At 45.6% G+C, this 15026-nt stretch overlaps 1 protein-coding gene across 1 annotated transcript in view; it reads left to right on the forward strand.

Annotated features, from left to right (window-relative positions):
• The window catches only part of LOC124136771, a 48098-nt gene that overhangs the window by 24638 nt on the left and 8434 nt on the right, over nt 1-15026 (forward strand). The window contains exons 8-12 of the mRNA XM_048380529.1: nt 2119-2236; nt 4981-5152; nt 7264-7439; nt 8497-8631; nt 14099-14143. Coding sequence (XP_048236486.1) covers nt 2119-2236; nt 4981-5152; nt 7264-7439; nt 8497-8631; nt 14099-14143 — 646 coding nt within the window. The remainder of the gene's footprint in view (nt 1-2118; nt 2237-4980; nt 5153-7263; nt 7440-8496; nt 8632-14098; nt 14144-15026) is intronic.

Genomic DNA, 15026 nt, shown 5'->3' on the forward strand with positions numbered 1-15026 from the left:
TGTAGTCAGGTGGAGGAGGGAGACTTGTCTGACACATTGTTACTGTGTTGTGTAGACTCCTGCACCACCTTGAGCGGGTCCTGGCCGGGTGGTCTGTCTGTAGTCAGGTGGAGGAGGGAGACTTGTCTTATGCGTTGTTACTGTGTTGTGTAGACACCTTCACCACCTTGAGCAGGTCCTGGCCGGGTGGTCTGTGTGTAGTCAGGTGGAGGTGGGAGACTTGTCTTATGCGTTGTTACTGTGTTGTGTAGACACCTTCACCACCTTGAGCAGGTCCTGGCCGGGTGGTCTGTGTGTAGTCAGGTGGAGGAGGGAGACTTGTCTGACACATTGTTACTTTGTTGTGCAGACTCCTGCACCACCTTGAGCGGGTCCTGGCCGGGCGGTCTGTGTGTAGTCAGGTGGTGGAGGATGACTTGTCTGACACGTTGTTACTTTGTTGTGCAGACTCCTGCACCACCTTGAGCGGGTCCTGGCTGGGCGGTCTGTCTGTTGTCAGGTGGAGGAGGGAGGATGACTTGTCTGACACATTGTTACTGTGTTGTGTAGACTCCTGCACCACCTTGATCGGGTCCTGGCCGGGCAGTCTGTCTGTAGTCAGGTGGAGGAGGATGACTTGTCTTATGCGTTGTTACTGTGTTGTGTAGACTCCTGCACCACCTTGAGCGGGTCCTGGCCGGGTGGTCTGTCTGTAGTCAGGTGGAGGAGGGAGACTTGTCTGACACATTGTTACTGTGTTGTGTAGACTCCTGCACCACCTTGAGCAGGTCCTGGCCGGATGGGCTGTCTGTAGTCAGGTGGAGGAGGGAGACTTGTCTGACACATTGTTACTTTGTTGTGCAGACTCCTGCACCACCTTGAGCGGGTCCTGGCCGGGCGGTCTGTGTGTAGTCAGGTGGTGGAGGATGACTTGTCTGACACGTTGTTACTTTGTTGTGCAGACTCCTGCACCACCTTGAGCGGGTCCTGGCTGGGCGGTCTGTCTGTTGTCAGGTGGAGGAGGGAGGATGACTTGTCTGACACATTGTTACTGTGTTGTGTAGACTCCTGCACCACCTTGAGCAGGTCCTGGTGGGGCGGTCTGTCTGTTGTCAGGTGGAGGAGGGTGACTTGTCTGACACATTGTTACTGTATGGTGTAGACTCCTGCACCACCTTGAGCGGGTCCTGGCTGGATGGTTTGTCTGTAGTCAGGTGGTGGAGGGAGACTTGTCTGACACATTGTTACTGTGTTGTGTAGACTCCTGCACCACCTTGAGCGGGTCCTGGCCGGGTGGTCTGTGTGTTGTCAGGTGGAGGAGGGAGACTTGTCTTATGCGTTGTTACTGTGTTGTGTAGACACCTGCACCACCTTGAGCGGGTCCTGGCCGGATGGTCTGTCTGTAGTGAGGTGGTGGAGGGAGACTTGTCTTATGCGTTGTTACTGTATGGTGTAGACTCCTGCACCACCTTGAGCGGGTCCTGGCCGGTCGGTCTGTCTGTAGTCAGGTGGAGGAGGGAGACTTGTCTGACACATTGTTACTGTGTTGTGTAGACTCCTGCACCACCTTGAGCGGGTCCTGGCCGGTCGGTCTGTGTGTAGTCAGGTGGTGGAGGGAGACTTGTCTTATGCGTTGTTACTGTATGGTTTAGACTCCTGCACCACCTTGAGCGGGTCCTGGCCAGGCAGTCTGTGTGTAGTCAGGTGGAGGATGACTTGTCTGACACATTGTTACTGTGTTGTGTAGACTCCTGCACCACCTTGAGCGGGTCCTGGCCGGGTGGTCTGTCTGTAGTCAGGTGGAGGAGGGAGACTTGTCTGACACATTGTTACTGTGTTGTGTAGACTCCTGCACCACCTTGAGCGGGTCCTGGCCGGTCGGTTTGTCTGTAGTCAGGTGGAGGAGGGAGACTTGTCTGACACATTGTTACTGTGTTGTGTAGTGTCCTGCACCACCTTGAGCGGGTCCTGGCTGGGCGTTCTGTCTGTAGTCAGGTGGAGGAGGGAGACTTGTCTGACACATTGTTACTGTGTTGTGTAGACTCCTGCACCACCTTGAGCGGGTCCTGGCCAGGCGGTCGGTCTGTAGTCAGGTGGAGGAGGGTGACTTGTCTGACACGTTGTTACTGTGTTGTGTAGACTCCTGCACCACCTTGAGCGGGTCCTGGCCGGGCGGTCTGTCTGTAGTCAGGTGGTGGAGGGAGACTTGTCTGACATAGGCAGGAAAGCATTGGACATCCTCAAGTCAATGTATCAGGTAAGACATGTTTACCAGTGTTTGAAATTTTAAAACCCAACAAGACAGTCAGTCAAATGTCCCATTAGTGTTGCCTGTCCATCTTCAAAGTTACCTACAAGCATTCAGACATTTTAAATATTAAAGAATGTCCAATAAAATAAGAGACAAATAAGATCTTGATTCTGTTGAAATAATGCAAACAATTATTTGAGAATCTACAAGGAGATGTGATAAAACTGAATGCGTAAGTAATCTTAAAATTATCTGCCAGACATTCGGGAAGGTGGAAGGTTTCAATCAGCCCGACAGAAAAGTAACCAGCTATGGGCAGGCGGCAGGCAGTTATTTCCGACACTGATGTTTACTGAGTTGTAGGTATCAGAGCTACAGATAAGAAGCGTATTTGCGTAAAATACTCCCCCACAAATATTCAAAACCCAATTACTTTCAATTAACTTGCGTTCAAAATCGCATGCATTAAATGAAAAACTCAAAGGTATAAAAACATCGTGCGTAAATACCCAATAAAGCTTTTTCAGGATACGTACAAAGGGGCTAATTTACTTTCAAGCCTCTATATTTTGCACAGTTATATACATCTAAAAACATTATTTCATTTTTTTTTAAATCTTAAAACGTTCACTAATTTGGCAAAAAACCCAATAGAGTGATGAATAGATGAGTGAAAAAATATTGGTTACCAAATGAAAATTGTAAAAAACCCAATTAAGATAGAAACCCTAGAGTAAAAACTCAACTGCTCAAAAAGTTATCTGGAGCTCTGAGGTATGTCATGACAGGTGGTTTATGACGTTCAGAATATCGGATATTCTATCGCTATGAAGGTGATCCTGTGACTCCATGAAACTAGTTGATCCAGCGATATATTTAGAATAGTGATGGCTTGGGATACTGTATATAACTATCTGAAACAGCTAGTAAAATCATGTAAGATTTAAAATTTTATACTATCCATTTTTATACCGCAGATATCCAGGTACTAGTGTCTGCTCAAATGCGGTTTTATTTGATCCCCGACCAGTGGATCCGTTTGCATTCCAGTTATCATTCTCAACTCCCTAAGGAAGTACAACCCAAGCTGCCCAGGGTTACTAGAGGTTTTTACATCAACCTCACATATCGGGTAACCATTCCCAGCTGCGTGACCAGAGGCACATTTGAACCAAGTCACTTGCCCAGAGGGACACCACGCGTGTTTACACTTGTGTTTCGGGTATATGTACGTATTCGTGTTTCCACCATCTGGTCATCTACCATTGGACAAGTGGGTTCTTTCGAGTGCACAGGGTGTATGTACTGTACACTAGGGGTAGTGACAACACTATAAACACCTGTAAACATTGTTGGTTCCAAGGCTGAATAACAACCCGGACACTAGCAGGATATGATCTCAGCACCTGGTGCTTGCTAACATGGGGCTTTTGACCGCTTGCCCACTCCGCCCCCACTCTTCTACCCCACTGCAAGATACTAAAATCTCGTACTATAGATGGCCATGAGCAGTAATTGCGAGAACGGCATGAATAGAGCGGCTGGTCACTGTAGTCCAAGTAATCTGGGGCACAGCGTGGAGTTGAATTCTTTTGGCATTCCAGAAACCTGTGATTATAGGTTTGAATCCAACATTTGTCATGATTATGTTTCTTGGTTTGTCAGCACCATACTCGTTTTCGTGGGTTTCACTGAAGTGGTCAACATGTGGGACCTACGTTGCTCAGAGCTTTTCTCGCTCACCAAGCTAACATGATATAACTGAAGTACTATTCAAAACGGTGTTAAACCTCACTCACCCATATACCCAAGAACCATAGATTTACATCATGAAGTGATGCTGTGGTTAAGGTCATGTTGTATTCACATAATATATATACATATTACAACCGCTGCAGAGATAAACCTGCTTAACAATAAACAATTAATGCTTAGATTACCTCAATCTCATTAAAATCAGATGCAAGTTCTCACTATCGCCGAGGACATTCCATTACAGGTCACGTCAGACTACCTTTCGGGAACTACGACAGACCAATGAAATGACTAACAATGAAATGACTTTAATCCGCTGACCAGAAATAAGTAAAATGTTTTAGCCAAACTCAATTACTTTATACATTATTTAAAAAACTACAATTAAACCTGTTGAAAATTTATCTTAAAAACTTCTAACGTAGTGTGAGAGGAAATAAAAAATATTTTTTGCTGTGTGCTTTTCAACTTAGTGCATACTGCATGAAATGGGGACATGTTTTCTCAGAAACTATTGAAACTATATGAATGAAAGTTTGTTTTCTTAAATAAGAAATACTTGTCAAGACTGAGTTCGAAATTTGATGCGGTAACATATTTTTTGTACAGAGTTATGTCCCTTGCTCCATGCTTTTCAACTTTGTTTCTACACAACCCTTGTGCCTATCTCTTCTTCAGACTTTTTCGGACTCTTTGTTTATTTTTTATATTCACTTAAATTGAACAAATAAAATTCTCGTGTGCCCCATGGCAGGGGATAGTGATAATATGCTGTTTTCTTGTAATTAATTTATGGCCTGTTACAATTACCAATGCAACACAGGGTAAAATTTATGTAACATACATGTTAAAATTGGCCCACATAGGGCCAAAGGCGCATGAAAAATATTTAATTCCCAATCAAAGATGAAATTTGTAAAAGGTTTGTTTACATCTGCCTAGTTTCCTAGTGCTGATGAGTGTGATCATGATTGTTGGATGTTTGTGTTTTACAGGAAGGTGGGGGTACCAAACACGAGTTCTTCCCCATCCTCGTCGAATGGAAAGAGGAACTTGATGCTAAGCTCAAGTCATTCCAGTTTTCAAAGCCAGCAGAATTAGAACAAGTCATTGGTGGCTGGATGGCGTCGATGAGGCTACAAGGGAGACAACTCCATCCTCTCACATGTATGTACACAGTTCCTGGACACAGTTCCCAGATGTGCCTGCTGGGCTGATGTTGAGACTGTCGACCGGTGATTCAGATGTAGTTTGTTTAACAGTCGTAGATCAAAGTCTCCTTAGTTAAACATAACACGTGAAATGCAAGATCAGGGATACATAGTTTTCTCTGTCCCATGTTTGTTTTAGGAAATATCATGTCTCACACACAACCGTTCTGACACTTTAAGATTATGTACGCTGTGTCTTGTCTTTGTTGTGTCTCTGACAAGACATGTTCCCATGTATTTATGCCCAGTGTGTTTGCACAGGAACCCTGTCATAAATACCATAGATACCAAAGAATAAGTGCCTAATTTTAAAATCATGCACTTGCGAATACATCCAAGTCTTAGCTGCATTGTTAAACCCAAGTACCATCACTGTTCTTATGGCATGCTTGTGGATGAAAGGGTCACACTATGTTGTCTAGTCTGATCATCTAGCCCTGATGACCTGATTGGAGGTTACGATGTGTCATCTATCTGACCATCTGGCCCTGATTGGAGGCTGCGATGTGTCATCTATCTGACCATCTGGCCCTGATTGGGGGGTCACGATGTGTCATCTATCTGACCATCTGGCCCTGATTGGGGGGTCACGATGTGTCATCTATCTGACCATCTGGCCCTGATTGGGAGGTTACGATGTGTCATCTCTCTGACCATCTGGCACTGATTGGAGGCTGCGATGTGTCATCTATCTGACCATCTGGCCCTGATTGGGGGGTCACGATGTGTCATCTATCTGACCATCTGGCCCTGATTGGGGGTCACGATGTGTCACCTGTCTGATCATCTTGCCCTGATTGGAGGTTACGATGTGTCATCTGTATGACCATTTAGCACTGATTGGTGGGTCACGATGTGTCACCCGTCTGATCATCTTGCCCTGATTGGAGGTTGCGATGCGTCATCTGTATGACCATTTATCACTGATTGGTTGGTCACGATGTGTCACCTGTCTGATCATCTAGCCCTGACTGGAGGTTGAGATGCGTCATCTGCCTGACCATTTATCACTGATTGGTGGGTCACGATGTGTCACCTGTCTGATCATCTTGCCCTGATGGAGGTTACGATGTGTCATCTGTATGACCATTTAGCACTGATTGGTGGGTCACGATGTGTCACCTGTCTGATCATCTTGCCCTGATTGGAGGTTGTGATGCGTCATCTGTATGACCATTTATCACTGATTGGTGGGTCACGATGTGTCATCTGTCTGATCATCTAGCCCTGATTGGGGGTCGCAATGTGTCATCTGCCTGACCATTTAGCACTGATTTGGGGTCTTAACATGTCTCCGGTCTGATCATCTAGCACTGATTAGGTTACGCTATGTGCCACCTGTCTTATCATCTATCTCTGATTAGGGGTCGCTATGTGTCACCTGTCTTATCATCTAGCCCTGATTAGGGGTCGCGATGTGCCAACTGTCTTATCATCTATCTCTGATTGGGGGTCGCTATGTGCCACCTATCTAATCATCTAGCCCTGATTAGGGGTCGCGATGTGCCACCTGTCTTATCATCTATCTCTGATTGGGGGTCGCAATGTGCCACCTGTCTTATCATCTAGCCCTGATTAGGGGTCGCGATGTGCCACCTGTCTTATCATCTATCTCTGATTGGGGGTTGCTATGTGCCACCTATTTAATCATCTATCTCTGATTAGGGGTCGCTATGTGCTACCTGTCTTATCATCTAGCCCTTATTGGGGGTCGTGATGTGCCACCTGTCTTATCATCTATCTCTGATTAGGGGTCGCGATGTGTCACCAGTCTGACCATCTAGCCCTGATGCCGTGCATGTGTGGAAGAGGAAGTTAGTAAAAGGAGGGGTTCATTTTGTGACCATTGTTAAATGGATCCAAACAATCTGCTAAGCGTATCAGCTCTACAAGTCCACCTTAAGTACAGTGATCACTATGTCCAGCATATCAGCTCTACAAGTCCACCTTAAGTACAGTGATCACTATGTCCAGCATATCGGCTATACAAGTCCACCTTAAGTACAGTGATCACTATGTCCAGCCCTCATGTGTAATATAGTTGTGAGAGAGTCGTTCTCTGTGCAGGTATTGAGGATGAGCGCTCGAGTCTGGTGAAGCTGATGGAGATGATCGGAGGACCAGTCAAGAAGATGGAGCCCAGCCAAATACTCCTGGTGGCCCGGGCAGGGAGCTACATGTATGGGTTATCTACCCCTGACAGTGATGTCGATTACATGGTGGTGTATGCTGAACCAAACATGGTAGGTGGGAGATTTTATGTTGCTTTCCTCAAGTGTTGTCCTTTCTATGATTAGGGCACATGGACAACCCAGACATTTAAAGTGTCCCAGAATTCTATGATAAGGGCACATGGACAACCCAGACATTTAAAGTGTCACAGAATTCTATGATTAGGGCACATGGACAACCCAGACATTTAAAGTGTCACAGAATTCTATGATTAGGGCACATGGACAACCCAGACATTTAAAGTGTCACAGAATTCTATGATTAGGCCACATGGACAACCCAGACATTTAAAGTGTCACAGAATTCTATGATTAGGTCACAAGGACAACCCAGACATTTAAAGTGTCCCAGAATTCTATGATTATGTTTCAAGGTTTGTCAGCTCCGTACCGGTGCTCATTGGTTTCACCGAAGTTGTAAATATCTTAGTTCTGCATCACTTTGGGCTTTCCTCCCACAATAACCTGACACTCTGTGATATAAGTGGAATACTGTTCAAAGCAGCGTTAAAACCAAGTTAGCCGCTCACTCACTCACTCTCTATGATTACATGTGTTTTTAGTTGTTGTTGCTTGTTGTTTGTTGTTTAACGCCGAACTCAGCAATATTCCAGCTGTATGACGGCGGTCTGTAAACAATTGAGTCTGGACCAGACAATCCATTGATTGACATCATGAGCATCGATCCACGCAATTGGGATACGATGACATGCATCAACCGAGTCAGTGAGCCTGACCACCCGATCCCGTTAGTCGCCTCTTACGACAAGCATAGTCGCCTTTTAATTGGAAGCATGGGTTTCTGGAGACCTATTCTTCCCCGCATCTTCACGGCTCACATGTGTTTTTTTATGTTTTTCTGTAAATAAATGTAAAACATTGGACATAAAGTTTGTGATAAATAGAAATAGGAAGAAATATTCAGCCACTGTTTGTTTACTTACCTTGATTGTCCACAATGACTGCTCTAGGTTATATAGAAAGTCTTGTTTTAGTTTTAGATAAATTCACAAACACTGTAAATTAATTGGTAAAAATAATCTACTTTGAAATTTATTTGTTTTCCTAGACGGTGCTGTCAGCATGTCGCCAGCTGTCTGAGAGTGTGGAAAACAGAGGGCCCCAGAAGCAGTTTGAGTACGGAGCATACGAGGCCCGGCTGTTCTGTGAGATGGTGATGAAAGCCAGTGTGGTTATTCTGGAGGTCAGTAGATGGGAGCCAGTGCTGTTATTCTGGAGGTCAGTCGATAGGAGCCAGTGCTGTTATTCTGGAGGTCAGTAGATAGGAGCCAGTGTTGTTATTCTGGAGGTCAGTAGATGAAAGATAGTTTGGTTATTCAGGAGGTCTGTAGATGGGAGCCAGTTTGGTTATTCAGGAGGTCAGTAGATGGGAGCCAGTGTTGTTATTCTGGAGGTCAGTAGATAGGAGCCAGTGTAGTTTTTCTGGTGGTCCGTAGATGAAAGATAGTTTGGTTATTCAGGAGGTCAGTAGATGGGAGCCAGTGTGGTTACTCTGGAGGCCAGTAGATGGAAGCTAGTGTGGTTATGCCAGAGGTCAGTAGATGGAAGCTAGTGTGGTTATGCCGGAGGTGAGTAGATGGAGGCTAGTTTGGTTATTCTGGAGGTCAGTAGATGGAAGCCAGTGTGGTTATTCTGGAGGTCAGTAGATAGGAGCCAGTGTTGTTTTTCTGGAGGTCAGTCGATAGGAGCCAGTGTTGTTATTCTGGAGGTCAGTAGATAGGAGCCAGTGTTGTTATTCTGGAGGTCAGTAGATGAAAGATAGTTTGGTTATTCAGGAGGTCTGTAGATGGGAGCCAGTTTGGTTATTCAGGAGGTCAGTAGATGGGAGCCAGTGTTGTTATTCTGGAGGTCAGTAGATAGGAGCCAGTGTTGTTTTTCTGGTGGTCCGTAGATGAAAGATAGTTTGGTTATTCAGGAGGTCAGTAGATGGGAGCCAGTGTGGTTACTCTGGAGGCCAGTAGATGGAAGCTAGTGTGGTTATGCCAGAGGTCAGTAGATGGAAGCTAGCGTGGTTATGCCGGAGGTGAGTAGATGGAGGCTAGTTTGGTTATTATGGAGGTCAGTAGATGGAAGCCAGTGTGGCTATGCCGGAGGTGAGTAGATGGAAGCTAGTGTGGTTATTCTGGAGGTCAGTAGATGGAAGCTAGCGTGGTTATGCCGGAGGTGAGTAGATGGAGGCTAGTTTGGTTATTATGGAGGTCAGTAGATGGAAGCCAGTGTGGTTATTCTGGAGGTCAGTAGATGGAAGTTAGTGTGGTTATTCTGGAGGTCAGTAGATGGAAGCTAGTGTGGTTATTATTGAGGTCAGCAGATGGACTCTAGTGTGAATTAATATTCTGGGGGTGAGTAGATGGAAGTTAGTGTTGTTATTCAGGAGGTCAGTAGACGGAAGCTAGTGTGGTTATTCAGGTCAGTAGACGGAATTTAGTGTTGTTATTCTGGAGGTCAGTAGATAGGAGCCAGTGTTGTTTTTCTGGTGGTCCGTAGATGAAAGATAGTTTGGTTATTCAGGAGGTCAGTAGATGGAGGCTAGTTTGGTTATTATGGAGGTCCGTAGATGAAAGATAGTTTGGTTATTCAGGAGGTCAGTAGATGGAAGCTAGTGTGGCTATGCCGGAGGTGAGTAGATGGAAGCTAGTGTGGTTATTATTGAGGTCAGCAGATGGACTCTAGTGTGAATTAATATTCTGGGGGTGAGTAGATGGAAGTTAGTGTTGTTATTCAGGAAGTCAGTAGATGGAAGCTAGTGTGGTTATGCCAGAGGTCAGTAGATGGAAGCTAGTATGGTTATGCCGGAGGTGAGTAGACAGAAGTTAGTGTGTTTATTCAGGAGGTCAGTAGACGGAAGCTGGTGTGAATGAATATTCTGGGGGTGAGCATGGTGAGTATATGGAAGTTAGTGTGGTTATTCTGGAGGTCAGTAGATGGAATCCAGTGTGGTTATTCTTGAGGTCAGCAGATGGACTCTAGTGTGAATTAATATTCTGGGGGTAAGTAGATGGAAGTTAGTGTGGTTATTCTGGAGGTCAGTAGATGGAATCCAGTGTGGTTATTCTTGAGGTCAGCAGATGGACTCTAGTGTGAATTAATATTCTGGGGGTGAGTAGATGGAAGTTAGTGTTGTTATTCAGGAGGTCAGTAGACGGAATATAGTGTGGTTATTCAGGTCAGTAGACGGAATTTAGTGTTGTTATTCTGGAGGTCAGTGGATAGGAGCCAGTGTTGTTTTTCTGGTGGTCCGTAGATGAAAGATAGTTTGGTTATTCAGGTCAGTAGACGGAAGCTAGTGTGGTTATTCAGGTCAGTAGACGGAATTTAGTGTTGTTATTCTGGAGGTCAGTAGATAGGAGCCAGTGTTGTTTTTCTGGTGGTCCGTAGATGAAAGATAGTTTGGTTATTCAGGAGGTCAGTAGATGGGAGCCAGTGTGGTTACTCTGGAGGCCAGTAGATTGAAGCTAGTGTGGTTATGCCAGAGGTCAGTAGATGGAAGCTAGTATGGTTATGCCGGAGGTGAGTAGACAGAAGTTAGTGTGTTTATTCTGGAGGTCAGTAGACGGAAGCTGGTGTGAATGAATATTCTGGGGGTGAGCATGGTGAGTATATGGAAGTTAGTGTGGTTATCTGGAGGTCAGTAGATGGAATCCAGTGTGGTTATTTTTGTGGTCAGTAGATGGGAGCCAGTGTGGTTATTATGGAGGTCAGTAGATGGAAGCCAGTGTGGTTATTATGGATGTCAGTAGATGGAAGCCAGTGTGGTTATTATTGAGGTCAGTAGATGGAAGCTAGTGTGAATGAAGTTAGTGTTGTTATTCTTGATGTCAGTATATTGAAACTAGTGTTATTCTGGAGGTCAGTAGACGGAAGTTAGTGTGGTTATTCAGGAGGTCAGTAGATGGAAGGTAGTGTTGTTATTCAGGAGGTCGGTAGACGGAAGCTAGTGTGTTTATTCTGGAGGTCAGTAGATGGAAGCTGGTGTAGTTATTCTGGAGGTCAGTAGACGGAAGCTGGTGTAGTTATTCTGGAGGTCAGTAGATGGAAGCTGGTGTAGTTATTCTGGAGGTCAGTAGATGGAAGCTAGTGTAGTTATTCAGGAGGTCAGTAGACGGAAGCTGGTGTAGTTATTATGGAGGTCAGTAGATGGAAGCTGGTGTAGTTATTCAGGAGGTCAGTAGACGGAAGCTGGTGTAGTTATTCTGGAGGTCAGTAGACGGAAGCTGGTGTAGTTATTCTGGAGGTCAGTAGATGGAAGCTGGTGTAGTTATTCTGGAGGTCAGTAGACGGAAGCTAGTGTGGTTATTCTGGAGGTCAGTAGACGGAAGCTAGTGTGGTTATTCGGGAGGTCAGTAGACGGAAGCTAGTGTAGTTATTCTGGAGGTCAGTAGACGGAAGCTGGTGTGGTTATTCTGGAGGTCAGTAGACGGAAGCTAGTGTAGTTATTCGGGAGGTCAGTAGACGGAAGCTGGTGTGGTTATTCTGGAGGTCAGTAGACGGAAGCTGGTGTAGTTATTCGGGAGGTCAGTAGACGGAAGCTGGTGTGGTTATTCTGGAGGTCAGTAGATGGAAGCTAGTGTAGTTATTCTGGAGGTCAGTAGACGGAAGCTAGTGTGGTTATTCTCGAGGTCAGTAGACGGAAGCTGGTGTAGTTATTCAGGAGGTCAGTAGACGGAAGCTGGTGTGGTTATTCTGGAGGTCAGTAGATGGAAGCTAGTGTTGTTATTCAGGAGGTCAGTAGACGGAAGCTAGTGTAGTTATTCAGGTCAGTAGACGGAAGCTGGTGTAGTTATTCAGGTCAGTAGACGGAAGCTGGTGTAGTTATTCTGGAGGTCAGTAGACGGAAGCTGGTGTAGTTATTCTGGAGGTCGGTAGACGGAAGCTAGTGTTGTTATTCAGGAGGTCAGTAGACGGAAGCTGGTGTAGTTATTCAGGAGGTCGGTAGACGGAAGCTGGTGTAGTTATTCAGGAGGTCAGTAGACGGAAGCTGGTGTGGTTATTCTGGAGGTCAGTAGATGGAAGCTGGTATGGTTATTCAGGAGGTCAGTAGACGGAAGTTAGTGTGGTTATTCTGGAGGTCAGTAGACGGAAGCTAGTGTAGTTATTCTGGAGGTCAGTAGACGGAAGCTGGTGTAGTTATTCAGGAGGTCAGTAGACGGAAGTTAGTGTGGTTATTCGGGAGGTCGGTAGACGGAAGCTGGTGTAGTTATTCAGGAGGTCAGTAGACGGAAGTTAGTGTGGTTATTCTGGAGGTCAGTAGACGGAAGTTAGTGTGGTTATTCTGGAGGTCAGTAGACGGAAGCTAGTGTAGTTATTCTGGAGGTCAGTAGACGGAAGCTAGTGTAGTTATTCAGGAGGTCAGTAGACGGAAGCTGGTGTGGTTATTCTGGAGGTCAGTAGATGGAAGCTGGTATGGTTATTCAGGAGGTCAGTAGACGGAAGCTGGTGTAGTTATTCAGGAGGTCAGTAGACGGAAGCTGGTGTGGTTATTCTGGAGGTCAGTGAGAAGCTAGTGTATTTATTCAGGAGGTCAGTAGACGGAAGCTGGTGTAGTTATTCAGGAGGTCAGTAGACGGAAGCTTGTGTGGTTATTCAGGAGGTCAGTAGACGGAAGCTGGTGTGGTTATTCAGGAGGTCAGTAGACGGAAGCTGGTGTGGTTATTCAGGAGGTCAGTAGACGGAAGCTGGTGTAGTTATTCTAGAGGTCAGTAGACGGAAGCTGGTGTAGTTATTCAGGAGGTCAGTAGACGGAAGCTGGTGTAGTTATTCAGGTCGGTAGACGGAAGCTGGTGTAGTTATTCAGGTCAGTAGACGGAAGCTGGTGTAGTTATTCAGGTCGGTAGACGGAAGCTGGTGTAGTTATTCAGGTCGGTAGACGGAAGCTGGTGTAGTTATTCAGGAGGTCAGTAGACGGAAGCTGGTGTAGTTATTCAGGAGGTCAGTAGACGGAAGCTGGTGTAGTTATTCAGGAGGTCAGTAGACGGAAGCTGGTGTAGTTATTCAGGAGGTCAGTAGACGGAAGCTGGTGTAGTTATTCAGGAGGTCAGTAGACGGAAGCTGGTGTAGTTATTCAGGAGGTCAGTAGACGGAAGCTGGTGTAGTTATTCAGGAGGTCGGTAGACGGAAGCTGGTGTAGTTATTCAGGAGGTCGGTAGACAGAAGCTGGTGTAGTTATTCTGGAGGTCAGTAGACAGAAGCTGGTGTAGTTATTCAGGAGGTCGGTAGACGGAAGCTGGTGTAGTTATTCAGGAGGTCAGTAGACGGAAGCTGGTGTAGTTATTCTGGAGGTCAGTAGATGGAAGCTAGTGTGGTTATTCAGGAGGTCAGTAGACGGAAGCTGGTGTAGTTATTCAGGAGGTCAGTAGACGGAAGCTGGTGTAGTTATTCTAGAGGTCAGTAGATGGAAGCTAGTGTGGTTATTCAGGAGGTCAGTAGACGGAAGCTGGTGTGGTTATTTTGAAGCCATGTCAAGTCTTTCTTGCTTACCTGCTGGTTGACATGTTTGGTGAAGCCTCAGATCAGATACAGGAAGGAATATCATTATGAAAGAAATCAGTTTCACCTCCTTTTCAAAGAAATAAGAATAATTTACACATTTCCCATGTCAAAAAAAAAAAATGTTTCTTGACCTGATAGTGCTTGCAATGTTTATTTTTCAGCTGATCTTCACAGATAGCCATGAATACATGAGTCCAGCATGGAAGGTAGGTTCTTTCTTGTGTGCTGAAGTTTTACGAAAATCATATTTTTTACTAAACCTGCATTACTCCTTAATGCATTCATTGCTTACCTTACGACAACGAGAAAGACAGAGCAACAGTGATGGTCCTGGGTAAAGAAAAAAAGTTGTTGTTCTGAAGTCCCACTTTTACTGACCACCGCCGCTGTCCTGTGACCTTGATGACACCTAAGGTCACCTTCTTCACATCACTGCTTGTCTCGCTACAGCAAGTGTCCCAGCAGACTGGCAGGTCATCAAAGCCTTCTGATAGAGGAAACACTAGACTCCGGAGCAGATCATCGTCTAAGCGTCAACATTGTTCTGACTCATCAGACTCTGTGGAACTGAATATGCATCTCAGCTTAGCGCAAGTACCCAATTGGGTAGCAGATCGTCTCGTGTCAGTGATGGTCATTGGATGAAAACTTCTCCAAGCTCCGTCATTTAAGCCACCAACAACGTCAATGCATGCGGTGGATCTGGATCTATCAGAGGATAACCCTATCCGATTAGATCATTTCCAAAATATGGTGATTTTCCTACAGTGTCAGATTGACCACATGAAAATTCATCTTAAGGCCGCTATGGCGGAGATTACCGTCACACGCAGACTTGTTTGTTTAGCGCTTTCCAACTGGGACTCAAGCGCAGGCTGCTATGTCTATCTTGGTCATCTACTTCCCTGTTCAATGAACAGATCGCAGACCCGCACGCCAAAGTTCCCAAAGATGCTTGGAATGACACTGCCCTCAAGACTCTAGAGCACGTCTCTTTCAGTCTATCCCAGCGGGCTGGCAGTTCAGGCATTTATAAGCCTAGAGGCGCATCTCTCAAGGAAGACCAGTATTACCTGCATGGGAAGGGGC

This window comes from Haliotis rufescens, unplaced genomic scaffold, assembly GCF_023055435.1.
Source record: "Haliotis rufescens isolate VD_foot unplaced genomic scaffold, xgHalRufe1.0.p SCAF_31, whole genome shotgun sequence".
Taxonomy (NCBI): Eukaryota; Metazoa; Mollusca; class Gastropoda; order Lepetellida; family Haliotidae; genus Haliotis; species Haliotis rufescens.